The sequence below is a fragment of the Syngnathus leptorhynchus genome, chromosome 1, assembly GCF_054491065.1.
Source record: "Syngnathus leptorhynchus isolate UIUO chromosome 1, UIUO_Slep, whole genome shotgun sequence".
Classification (NCBI taxonomy): domain Eukaryota; kingdom Metazoa; phylum Chordata; class Actinopteri; order Syngnathiformes; family Syngnathidae; genus Syngnathus; species Syngnathus leptorhynchus.
Genome location: NC_141195.1, coordinates 14,193,368 through 14,206,002, shown reverse-complemented (window position 1 = coordinate 14,206,002; position 12,635 = coordinate 14,193,368). Strand labels below are relative to the sequence as shown.

Genomic DNA, 12,635 nt, shown 5'->3' with positions numbered 1-12,635 from the left:
AATGCTGTTTAAGAGACTTTCTAGCGCGTCCCGGAACGAACATCTAATGTGCAATCAAGATTGACCATCTTGATGGGAACAGGCAGACTCATTGGCACATGACCACATAATAAAGACCAAATGTTGATTTTAGAAGGGGGTTGGTGTGTGTGCGTGTGTGTGTGGGGGGGGTTATCAACATTGAGAGGTTATCTGCCAAGGCTAAGCTCAATGGGAACTTTACAGATGCTTCAGTCTAAAATGGCAAATGGTCTTTCACTTGTTCATCATACAAGGCAAAGTATCTCACACTGACTTATCATTCAACTACTGATGACACAGCATCAGAAGGGTTCGGTATCTTGCTCAAGGACACTTCAGCATGGTCACACGGGCTTGGGATCGAACCCCCAGCCTATGGTTTGGAAAACTACCAAACCACTGAACCAAAAATGAAACGACAAAAAGATTACAATGGACAGCATATCTGTACTACCCATTTTGTTGTCTTGAAGTGTTCAATAATATAAAAAACTAAAATAAACGAGCCACATTGGGGGGAAATGGATTTTATGGATGTCAATTATGTGTTTTGAAAGATTCAAATCAGATATTTGATTTAAATTGCAAATTACAATTGTGTGACCAAGATAAAGGGAGACACAGAAAATATATTTTTTAAAAAGGATATTCTTTGGTCAATCCATTTTGTGAATAACTGAAATAATTTACATTTATATCATAATTGAACTGAATGCATCTGTATAATATAGGACATCGCTCTTTATGTTTTATTCTATTAACTTCTCATTAATGAACGCAATCAACAAAACCAAAGCATCCAATATTCCCTCAGAGAAGCAGTGATGGGAAAATGCTTTCACTAACCACATGTCAACCCCTCCCCGCTCGAAATCTGTGTGAATTGCGTTGTTTTTCTGAAGTCAGCCAGTTGAACACAGAGCAGCCATGAGGAAGCTACTTCTTCTTACTTTAATGGTAGCACACGGTAGGACTCAACTACAATTGAGCGTTACGGTTTATTGTCAAAGTTTTGAGTGCATTTTGTTAAATTATAGAAGTTTGTGCAAGTTTGTGTTTATGCCCAAAAGGAACATTAAATTGTGTTGCTGGATGCGGCCTTCCCACCTACCCTCCTGTGCTGGGTCGAGTGGTAGCAGGAGTGGACGTCAAGCCACACAGTTGGCCCTGGCAGGTGATGTCCCACTATTGAGAGGCATTTGTCTGCATCAATTGATATCTGTAATATTTTTTGCACTGATTTAAAGGCCGCAGGAATTTTTCAAAGATGGGTCCTTTTTTTGCAAGCCGCCATGGATCAAAAATAGCCATTTCATATTTTCTGCCTGCTGTGTAATCGTGTTGTGCAGGTTTCCCTCCAGTCAGACAGTAGTGGGCGCTGGATTCATGTTTGTGGGGGAATCTTGATTGCATCCGAGTGGGTCCTCACTGCGGCCCACTGCATCAAGTAAGACTGACTGACTGAAAACTATATGAACAAGTGCATAACGCAATAAGGACTCAGTCTATAGGAGACAACATGTGCAATAATGCACAGAAGTACAAAATAAAGACTTACTTGGGAGAGATAACTGTGATGGAAATCATGCACACAATCAACCAGGACAACCAGCAAATTGCCACATTGTGGCTGCCAGCTTCCATCTCCTTAAATAGCCAGCTCATGAGGCTGCCAAACAGGTGTGCCAGAGGCTCCGCCCATCCACCTGGCTCTGGCAGTGGAAAAACACTGGACTGTCAGTAACAGAACCAAGAACCATGACAGCCCCAGCAGTCAATTGCTTATTTAGAACAAGCAGAGGGAAATAAATATGAAATCACTCAATTCTGAGGGAAAAAAAATTGAATCAGCCTGCAAATTTTGATTCTCAAAATCAGCATCTGCCTCAGATTAAATCTTTTTCGTCTGCAATTAGGTGATCACAATTTAGAGAGGTGAAAATGAATAAATAAATAAATAAAATCCTATACCACTAACTTTTAAAAAACAAGTGTAAACAAGAATTACTACACGCAATCCTAAATCATCATAAATATGGATGACACACAAAAAGAGTCAATATTTTTGTCTAATCTCTCAAAGGAAACACTGTCATGTGCCATCCTACAGTGGCCGTTACAACTACAGAGTGGAAATGGGTAAACACAGCTTAACGGCGAGTGAGGAGAACTCAATAGCTCGGTGGACCGCCCGGATTATCACCCATGAGGGCTACAACATCCTGCTCAGCCGGTAACATCAACACGACAGCCATCCACATGACTTCATATCGACAGGGCCACATCCGAAAGTGAGCTCTCGTTGAGGTGTCAGAACATTTGGTTTGACATACAATCATTCGCTTAGTATGTCCTGTGGCTTTTGCAGCAACGACATTGCCCTGATCAAGCTTTCTACCCCTGTGGTCTTCTCTGACACCATCATGCCATCCTGCCTACCACAACGTGATGCCGTCCTTCCCCATGGCACTGCATGCTACATAACTGGCTGGGGTCGGTTGTCCAGTGAGTACGCAGTCAAGGGTCATGTGTCTATTCTGCTCAAGCAATAGCCACTAGTTTTACTTAGCGTGTCTGTGTTGTTTCTCTCAGCTGAGGGTGCACCAGCTGACATCCTGCAGCAGGCTCTCCTGCCCGTGATCGACCATGACACCTGCTCACAGCCCGAATGGTGGGGCGTCCTGGCAACCGACAAGATGGTGTGCGCTGGTGGAGATGGCGTCACTGCTGGCTGTAATGTGAGATAAAAGGGAAACTGCTAATCAAGTCATTGAGATTGTAAACAAACATGTACATAGAATTTTTTTTCCTGTGCATGATTGACAGGGAGACTCTGGGGGTCCTTTGAACTGCCAGAACCCTGATGGCTCATGGACTGTACATGGCGTGGTGAGCTTTGGTTCAGGGCAGGGCTGTAACTTCTTCCAGAAGCCAACAGTGTTTACTCAAGTCAGCTCCTATCTGGATTGGATCGATAGAGTAAGCAACACATTGTGTGACTCATTTCCATCAGCATAGCCAAATGTGAGGTCGATAAAAAGCTTTGTTTGAGCAAAACCAGGGTGTGTATGTAAAATGTTTTGTCTTGTGTCTGCAGGTTAAGAGCAACTAGTGATGCAGCTGTTCAAGCTTATGTCACCGGGAAAGTGGACAATTGAAATGGTTTGATTTGAACAACAATAGAATATCTTAGTTCATAGCATTGCTTCTTAGTTTTTTTTTCTGTTACGCGTAGCCACTTACTGTCGAGAATGTGCAATTGCACGTCATAGTACTACTGAGAAAGAAAAACATAACACGTTTCCTAGCATCACACACCCCACTATTTGCAATAGGCCATTTTTGGGTAGGTCTGCATCGTGCTGCTTTTATTTTAGTCAACTGTGCAAAATTTCCTCTTCGCCCTTGTCTCCTTATTGTAGGAAATAAAAACACATTCAGTTTGGAGTTAGCTTAGTAGGTTTAAATACATATGTCATGTGTTCATCTTTCAAAATAAAAAACAGTGCAGTAAAATCTATTTATTTCAATATAATACTCTCAAAATAATGCACGTTCAGTTCACAGTGGTGAACAGTGGTAACCAAAATATTTTCACAATGGATAAAATTTTTTGAAATGAATCCCTTAAAAATACAAAACAGCATTACATGTTTTCAGACACTCAACGGAAACACCTAACTTAACTTTTCCGCAATCGCCATCAACAAACATTACCACCATATTAAAATCATTATTTTTTTTAAATAAAACCTTACAAGCAAATGAGGTACTCCATGACCAGAAAAAGTAAGTTCAACAAAAAAGGGTTATTCCAGCAGATGTTAGTGACTACAAGTTATTTGTTCCTTTATCGAAATGCTCGCAGTGTATCATTTATTCCTTTCCCCAATAACGACACCACTTGACTCCATTCAAGCACAGGGCCAAAGAACGCTTGCAAAGTTCGATCCGTGTTTTCCCATGAGTGTTCTTCTCATCTGATGTTTGTCAGGTACTGATAAAACACTGCATGCAATGGCAACATTTGGCACTGAATGGAGAGCTTTGTGCTGCGGGAATTGTTGCCAATATTGGGAGGAGAAAACAGGGCTGTGAGTCACGTTGTGGTTGATGAGCAAGTCTTGCAGTTAGAACAGTGCAGCTGCACACTCAAAGACACTCTCTGTTGGTCATCTTGACTAAGACGTCAACCACGAAGAAGGAGAAAAAAAAAAAAGGCGTACAGTGGCGTGGAGTCTATGCCGCTGCTTTCTGAGTGCGACTGCTATTCTCGTGACGACTACTTGAAGTCGAGCCCCGTGGCTTTTCACAAGCTTCTTCTATTGTTCCCTTCTCTTTCCCAACAGGATGTTTTCAAGAGAACAACTGAGAGTCTATTGGGAACAGCACAAGTCAGTTTGGTTGGAAGTAATGATTGAGGTAGGGGCAGTCAAGTTGCAAAGTGGGGGCTGAGACAATGGTCATGATTTCAAGAGTACATCATCGTGCGTTTGTAACAAGTAAACTGTTTGTTGTTTGGTGATGCAATAAATGTAAAGTCACAATCTTTAACCACAGCGACAAAGTCCGGTGAAAAAAAAACATTCCACATTATGAAAATTACAAAATGTATAAATATAAATGAAAGGAGATGGTTGTCAGAATGCAGTCACAAGAATATAGAAAAATCCACACTGTAATTAGTACAATCTAAAGTGTAACGTGAAAAAAAATAATGAAATTTAAATCTTCTTGCTTGGAATGTGATGCTGCAGGTTACGCCGGTGAAGTGATGAGACTCATGATTGTTGTGCTGGGTAATATACAGTTCCAGTATAATACTGTCGCTGATTTTAGCATAATGCCCTGCTGAATTCTACTCCAGATTTGACTAAATCAAAAGGCATATTGGCCTATTGGAAGATTCTATGCAGGATGAAGGGTCATCATCAAAGTGGGGCCACCTTGTCATCATACTGTGGAGGAGGGGTGAGAGGTTCTATACTAATGCTGGAGGTCGGTTGACAATTGGGCACCTTCTCCGACTTGATCCTGCGGATTTTGATGGGGAGGAGCTTGCGGGCACTTTTACCAGGTTTCCGATTTGAGGCGGAAAGAGCTGCCGGTGCGGTGCTGGAGGTGGAGCCAAGCTGCAATCCAGGATCGACAACCTCTGCGCCTTCAAATTCATACTGCACCCCATCGACCTGCGCCAAGTCATCGTAGGAGGGCAGCTGGGAGGGGCTGGGCTGAAGATTACTTTGACGGACAGGGTAGTGGCCACTGCCTACTGCCTCCTCATAGGTGGGCACAGCATAGCGTTGGGTGTTTTGCTCGGCACTGCACACAGGAAATGTTGGAGTTACCAAACACGTTGACATAGTATCTTGGATTGCTATCATATGCTGTTGCACACCAACATAAACCAGACAAGAGGGCCAGTCCTTCGCATCGTCAGTCAATCTGATGACCGATAGCTAAATGCTATCCGATGTGAAAAGTAAATTAGCCAGCAAATGAGCTTTAAATGTTTCTTATTATGAATGATGAAACCTCTCACGCTATTATGCATGGCAAAAAGAAAGACAGCCTTATTTGATTCTATCCTTGGCTACAGTGCGTAATGGAATTGTGGATCCAATCTGAATCTGAACGAAAAAGCGACCACCAAATAAGATACTAAAAGCAATGATTGTATTTTCACTTGTGGGGACAGCACTTCATCAATACTGAATTACACTTATTTTAACACTATATTGTAACGTCTTTGTAAATTCCACTTACATTTCTACGTCCCCATTCTCCCTGGCTGTCATGCTTCTTCGGTTCTGGGCTTCCTGGAGCATGCGCTGCTCCCTCTGCTTGTTCCTCATTCCCAAACACAAGGACAGCATCAGCATGACCACCCCCGAGGCCACCAGGACAAAGGCCACAGAGGAAGCTTTACTTTTCCTGTTCCCGTAAGAATCGCCTTCTCCTCCACCTGCACTACTGTTGCTGTTGTTACCGGTCGGGCTTGCAGGCACCACGCTCCATACGATCATGACAATGCCCAGTGCTACGAGTCCGACGCCCAGAGCGCAGAGTGCATACTGGGAACCAGAATTCCCATTGTTTTCATTGATGCTGTTGTTGTTGTTGTTGTTGTTGTTGTTGTTGTTGTTGTTGTCATTTGTGTGTCCTCTGCTGAGGGGACTGGCTTGTCCATCCACACTGGAACGCATCTTGAGAGTCACTCCAATTCAATCAACTGATGAAGTGCAACGTGGTCAAAAACTAGAGCGAAAAACACACAAGTAATTAGCACTTCTGTGAAAAATACTTAGAGCTATCTGGTGAGGCTTTGACTGCTCAAAACATCAATGTCATGCATGAAACTATGAGATAAGGATTTACCTCCACCCACTTTGGGCCAGATTTCCTAGTAAAACCCATAAAACAAAGTGACACATAATTCCAGGGGCACATCTATGCAAAAGGTGTGTTGAAAAGTTAAATATTGGCAAGTAAGGATTTTCCACAGTGAGGAAAGACGCTGAATACGGTCAGCCGCAGCGACTGTAAAAAGACACACTTTGAGCACAACATCCAACGTGGTATATGCTATCTTGGATCCAGCTCCATTGAATATGGCTAATTCTGCTTAGCATCTTGCCAGTCACTGTTTTTGGCGTATCATTTCACACTTGATGGGAGAGCAGGCCCTCCACAGATCTAAATGTATGTATACCAAAGACCAAAACAGAAACAAATCTTACCCAAAGACCTTGATCTCTTCTTGGCTGCTGCTGCTTGCAGTATAAGTCATAAATCTCCTCTCATCCATGGCAATGCCTGGGACTTGTGCCAACCTTAAAAGCATTGAAACAAATGACTTGAAAATGTCTACTTGATGAAATTATTATGCGGATACACAAAATGTTAAATAATAAAGAGCTTTTGAAGGGACACACCATAGAAAACATTTTTTTAAATATTCTTTGTATGCAAATATTTGGTTCTCAGGTGTGCCAAGTCATTATTGTGTTTGCTTTATCCCCAATTTGTTTCTGAAAATGTTTCTGTGATGAGTCCATTCTTAAGTTTGCAGTGTCAACAACTATGTTTACTGTAGTAAGTACATTCTTGACAACAACAGACTGGGCAGGCCTGGAATAATAAAATGACTGACATGCCAACACTGCAATTAAGATAGTGGACTTTTCAAACCCACTTATAAAACATTAAAGCAGAGGTGTCAAACTCATTTTTTTCACGGCCAATATGACTGTCAACCCAAATAAATGTATGAGCACCTCATATGATATACAGTAAAAGCTACAAAACAAACTGACAAATAGCTCATTTTCAAATCAGACGAGTAAAACTGGTCAAATATAAAAAAAAAAAAAAAGATATTAAAAGTGAAGACAATGTGCAATTCTAGTAATGCCACACGAATTTGATGCACCATTTGTCTTTGCGGGCCGCATAAAATGATGTGGCGGGCCGTATCTGGCCCCCGGGCCTTGGGTTTGACACCTGTGCATTAAAGGAATCGTAAGTCAGGCTATCCATCCAAAGATTGGCAATGTCTTTTGCCATGTCAAAAGGAAAACTATTCAAATCCTTCCATCTCCCCAATCGTATTTGAATCGTACATGCATCGAATAGGAGGAAAGACCATGTGACCAAACACAATGACATAAAGGCTATCAGGCAGTAGATATCTAACACGGTAAATTTGAAAATCTTCCATGAATGCGCTCTCGCCCCACAATCAGGCTTTACATCGCTGCAGGCATCCACTGTGCAATGCACTCCACGGAGATGGCCAGTTTACATGCAGGCGCAAACAACATGCACACACAACAGATCGCCAAAGAATGTGTGGCATGAGCTAAAATTATGACGTGGACAGCTGAACAAAGTCTCCCCATTATGTCAAGAGGTCTCTGTCAATGCCTGTTACCATCTCAAAGCCATAAATAAGGCGACTCAAGTGCAATCAACAAGGAAGTAGAATGCAACAACAACAACAAAAGAAGTAAATGCTCAAGTTAAAGCGATAAAATGCCACAGTCAGCAGTTCAACCCAAGTTCAGACGCTCTGGACGCACAACGCAAAAAAAAACTCAACAACATACATGTTACGTCACACCAAGTAGCGACACACCCCGCGGTTGTTGTAAACTTTGCAAATAAAAGGAGTGGTCGTCGTTTAACTTCTGGTACCGTTTGAGCTTTGTCCGAAGAAAGCGATGAGATTTTTTGTACAGTCACCTCCCGTAAAATGGTTCTCAGGATTGCCACGTTGTCTGCATTTGGTCGTCCAATGAATATGATGCTCAAATCAGTCGCCGGCAGCACATATTAGTGGTAAACAGACAAAAATAAATGATCTGCTTTTGTTTTGAATTAGACGGTTGGTTCCACAAAGAGCGCTAGAGCGCAAGACAAATACACTTCCAGTTTCAGTCAGGAAAGGAGGTTGCTTGCTTCCACTTCTGGGTTAACCCTTCACTGACCTCAGCTTTAAAACTGTCAGCTTCTCCCGGGCAAATCTTTTGGTTTGAATAATATTTCTTTTTTTCTAATAATAATAAAATAATTATTATAAAATGCATGTCGTCGGCATTGTGGACTAATGGTTATGTTTTCCGTATAACTGAGAGCTTCTGATTTCCAATCTACATTTCCAAAACATTCCTGCTCCGTGAACTAAATATTTATCTTAAATCACTGGTCCCCAACCCTTTTTGTGGCCTGGCATAGAAACAAATACACTAACTCACCATTAAATTGAAAAGTGTGATGATTACGTCCAATTTTCTTTTTTTGTTGGTTTCTGTAATTGAAGAAAATCACGCTTCACAACTGAGATTGAATGTTGGTAACTGAAGCAAGGTATTGAGAGCTGTATGGTTCTGTAAGAAATACGACTGCTAATAATATATTTCTAGGGAGTTGTAGACTCTTTTCTATCTTATGATGATGCCTTTCTGAAGAAGCCTTCAAAGATACTGGTATTTGTTTTGTTGGCTTACTTTTTTTAGCCTTGCTTTTTTTTTTACCTAAATGAATACTGTAATTTGAAAGGTGAATGAAAGCAATACCAGGTACTCCATACTCCTTGAGTGTTTGTGTTGAACATGCATAGTCTGAGTCGTTTTTCCTAAATAGTACACTGCATAAACTGGAACTTCAACATGCAACACATTGTGCTGGAGCAAACATTTGTGCTTCCATAAACAGTCTGACGTAAGCGACGTCCTGCAGAAGTTATATGTCAGAAAGACTCTACATATTTAAAAGCAAGAGTTATGTGGTGAGAGGAGACAATAGCATAAAAAGTAACCCACAACCTAATTAATGAAGGCCATTCTGACAAATGTTTGAAGTTCAAACCTTGGTCATTAGCCAAGTTGCTAGTTCTCCAACTGCCGTCCACTTTTTTTTTTTACAACCGCTATTTGTTTATGGACATGTCAAAAGTTGCACAAACAAATCCACCCCATTTTTCAGATGTGTTTCTCCATGACTTAAGCAAAGGCCTGTTTGACAACAATGACAAAAGCAACCTAAAGCCAAGCCACTGGATTGAATTGTTCTGGTTGGAACTTTTATTCCCATTCACACTGTTGTCTTCCCTCTCTCTGTTTTAAGTCACATGCAGGAACTGAGACAGGAAAGAACAGGGAAAAGCCTTGATTGCAGCTCGGGCTTTCCCTTGAAGCCAAATAATTCAATGTATAGATAGAGCATATGTCATATGTGGTTTAAATGAAATTCTATTCGGTCAAATAAATTCACATTAACCATGTAGTAGATATTGATATTTTTGATTTTCAAACCATACATTTGAAATTGATGGACCAAGTCTTCGCACAACAGACCATTAAAGTAGAAATAAAATAGAGTTTAAAATGCCTTTTGGTTTTTCCTGTCTCTCCACAGCTATCAAAATATGGGCCTGATCGATATGGATTTTTTTTTTTTTTTTAGACTCATGCTGATAGTGATATTTGGCAGGGGAAATAAAAATAAAATAAAGCACAAAGGAAAAAATTGGTTTTATGTTAACACTGTCAGCCAGTCAGATGACAGTCGACTCATTTCAGGTTGTGTCACCATTAGAAAACTTTATAGGTTACTGGTCATAATGACTAACAGGGGGAAGTTGCAATACGCAAACAGGGAATTGAGAAAACCTGCAACTTGTGAATGAGTCATCAGAATACTGTAAAGCCCAAGCTTCATGCGTACATTTTATTTCCTCATTTACCTGTTTTTTTTTCCCAGGTACTCTGGTTTCTTCTTCAAAAATATGCCGTGCAGATTAATTGAACACTCCAAATTGCCCGTAGGTGTGATTGTGTGTGTAAATGGTTGTTCGTCTCTGTGTCCCCTGCGATTGGCTGGCAAGCAGTTCAGGGTGCCCCCCCCACCTGGGATAGATTCCAGCGCGCCCACGGCCCTCATCAGTGAATAATAAGACAGGGCTCCGAGGATCTGCAGCGTCAATTAATGAACCCTAATTTTATTTGTTGAAACAGTCAAGCAATGCCATTTATCTGTTAAAAGAAGAGGCAGAAAAACACAAATTGTTGAGCTGCATATGTCAGGTAAGTTATACAATAATATCCTATTGGCATCTTTCTTACACTGTCCCTCTGAGACAATCTATTTAGGAGATTGCATCATTCTTGTTTAGCATCACCTTTAGCACTTCCGTCTTATTCCTGGTTCATGCTGACTGTGACACAGCACACATAACAGCCCACTTATATTCGATAAAAAAAAAAAGAAACTGCCTTTAACTTTCATATACAGCTTGTATTCATTTCGAAATCACACGTGAAAGTCAATAACTGTGTATGTGCGTGCGTGTGTGTGTGTGTGCGCGCACGCACATGCATGGGTATATCTGTGCAAAATGAAATTTACCAACATACTCAGAAGTTTTTGTTAATTGAGATTTGCTACATTGACCAGGCATCACACATTAGAGCTCCAAAAAAGTATGAATGCTAATCATTTTACATTTATAAGACATCTTTGTAATCAAGTACCATATTGAATGCATAATCCATCCATACAAATCTCACTAATCCAGACAAACAACACATAAAAAAACAATTAATATAGCTTCAGATCTCTGTCTTTTGATTCTGTTAAGAAGAAAAAAAACATGTTCAAGGTGACGCCGTTTTTTTAAACAGACATTTGAATGAAGACGTAAGTGCAATCTGTCATCAAAAGGTTTTCGGCGCCGTGTCACGCTGTCACAGCCTCACACATTGGTCACCCCGATGTTGGCGTAAGCCCGGACGGGGCTCCCTTGTGTCCTCGGAGGTGTCTGTTCTCTGACCTCACGAGGTAGCGACCCATAGCTGCTGTGATAGCTCAAGTCCCGTCCGTTGCGTGCCTTTGGGCTGAATCCGGTCGGCGGCTGCAGCAAAAGAAATGAGAGAGACACTTCTTGACATCCTCTTCATGCCAAGGGCAAACCATATGATGCACACTTATGAAATAACAAATGTGCAACAGATAGTTATATGCAACACTTTTTTCTATAAATCTCTGGCAGTGAGTCTGCAACTTTGCTAGAAAATATATAATCTTTCCCATTACAGGAGCTATTTTTAGTACAGGCTCACGGGCTACTTGTGTGGTCCTTGGGGGCTATCTGGATTAAATGTACCTTTTGGCATTTAGAAACGCATTTGTTTGTTTTGCCTCTTAATAGACGTTGCATGCAAAAAAAAAAAAAAAAAACAATACTTTGTAAGAAAGAAATAAAAGTGTACAAATTTATGAACTGGAATTATGTTGCACTGTTCCACTTTAAGGCCATCAATGTATTAAGGTTAGAGAAGTTAGTATTTTATTATAAACTAATTTCGTTTGAATAGTAATGACTCAAAATATAACATATATTACCAGTTATATTTTGCCCAACATTAATTTTGATATACATACTGTACATTGTGTGCAGTTCAAGATGATAAGATGAGGTAACTGCTTTTTCCCACCTTGACAGCCCTCCTCCTCAGTGAGCCCTCATCGTCCGTGTGTCGACTGGCAGAGCCAGGCGACCTGCTCGGGGAGTTTTGGCGAATGGGAGTTGGCGGTGTTCCCAAAACTAAGCGCTCAACGTCTTGCTTTGCATCTGCCCTGCAAAGTTCAAATAAGATTTAACATCTCTTGCTTTAAGTGGGTACTAAAACAAAAGTGTACTGGATGGCATGGGTTTACCTGGCCAGGCTGATCAGATTTGTCAGCTCTTCTTCAAGGTGTCTGCGAATCATGTGCTTGCTGGTGGGAATTCCCATTGTTGTGGCCAAAGTGTCGCTGGAAAAACTCGGTTCCAGCACCATGACAGCTCCATGAATGCCGCTGCTGACGATACCTTCTGTAAACTCCTGCACAGATGGACGGAAGGTTTACATGGTGATTCAGCCAAGCACAGTGAGCCAGTTTGAATTTGGGGATAAGAAAAAGTTAATTCAGTTTGCTCATTCCCCTATGCTCACCTTGAGGTCGATGTCTTTAAGCCATTTAATGACACGATGAGAGGTCCAAACCAAAGGGTCCGTGTTTTGATGCTCACACTGTACCCGGCGGGCCTGCAGTGCCTGGCGAGCATTTCG

The 12,635-nt window shown here is 41.3% G+C and overlaps 4 protein-coding genes across 8 annotated transcripts in view; 1 reads left to right on the top strand and 3 right to left on the bottom strand.

The window, feature by feature from the left end:
• Positions 1-2,515, bottom strand: part of prdm16 (PR domain containing 16) — a 199,615-nt gene extending 197,100 nt beyond the window's left edge. The window contains exons 1-2 of the mRNA XM_085911926.1: positions 1,580-2,515; positions 1,133-1,489 (exon numbers count right to left, since the gene is read on the bottom strand). The gene's annotated coding sequence lies outside the window, so the exon portion shown is untranslated. The remainder of the gene's footprint in view (positions 1-1,132; positions 1,490-1,579) is intronic.
• On the top strand, positions 939-4,340 carry LOC147062056 (chymotrypsin-like elastase family member 2A). Of its 2 annotated transcripts, XM_085912020.1 has the most exons (8): positions 939-988; positions 1,092-1,195; positions 1,371-1,468; positions 2,132-2,254; positions 2,390-2,526; positions 2,614-2,759; positions 2,848-3,000; positions 3,119-4,340. In XM_085912020.1, the coding sequence occupies exons 1-8, from the start codon at positions 949-951 to the stop codon at positions 3,131-3,133; spliced, it is 816 nt and encodes a 271-aa protein (XP_085768146.1). In that variant the 5' UTR covers positions 939-948; the 3' UTR covers positions 3,134-4,340. The 2 variants fall into 2 exon arrangements, with proteins under 2 accessions (XP_085768146.1, XP_085768136.1); XM_085912010.1 differs by having other exon boundaries at positions 2,848-4,340.
• On the bottom strand, positions 3,528-8,502 carry tmem51a (transmembrane protein 51a). 4 transcript variants are annotated; one of them, XM_085912032.1, is made up of 4 exons: positions 8,218-8,502; positions 6,762-6,854; positions 5,788-6,279; positions 3,528-5,343 (listed from the first exon to the last, which is right to left on the bottom strand). In XM_085912032.1, the coding sequence occupies exons 3-4, from the start codon at positions 6,225-6,227 to the stop codon at positions 4,953-4,955; spliced, it is 831 nt and encodes a 276-aa protein (XP_085768158.1). In that variant the 5' UTR covers positions 6,228-6,279; positions 6,762-6,854; positions 8,218-8,502; the 3' UTR covers positions 3,528-4,952. The 4 variants fall into 4 exon arrangements, with proteins under 4 accessions (XP_085768158.1, XP_085768178.1, XP_085768177.1 ...); XM_085912052.1 differs by having other exon boundaries at positions 8,266-8,502; XM_085912051.1 differs by having other exon boundaries at positions 8,130-8,219.
• Positions 8,503-10,493: 1,991 nt separating this feature from the next.
• The window catches only part of kazna (kazrin, periplakin interacting protein a), a 99,998-nt gene continuing 97,856 nt past the window's right edge, over positions 10,494-12,635 (bottom strand). The window contains exons 16-19 of the mRNA XM_085916377.1: positions 12,519-12,620; positions 12,241-12,407; positions 12,018-12,159; positions 10,494-11,434 (exon numbers count right to left, since the gene is read on the bottom strand). Coding sequence (XP_085772503.1) covers positions 11,276-11,434; positions 12,018-12,159; positions 12,241-12,407; positions 12,519-12,620 — 570 coding nt within the window. The 3' untranslated portion in view covers positions 10,494-11,275. The remainder of the gene's footprint in view (positions 11,435-12,017; positions 12,160-12,240; positions 12,408-12,518; positions 12,621-12,635) is intronic.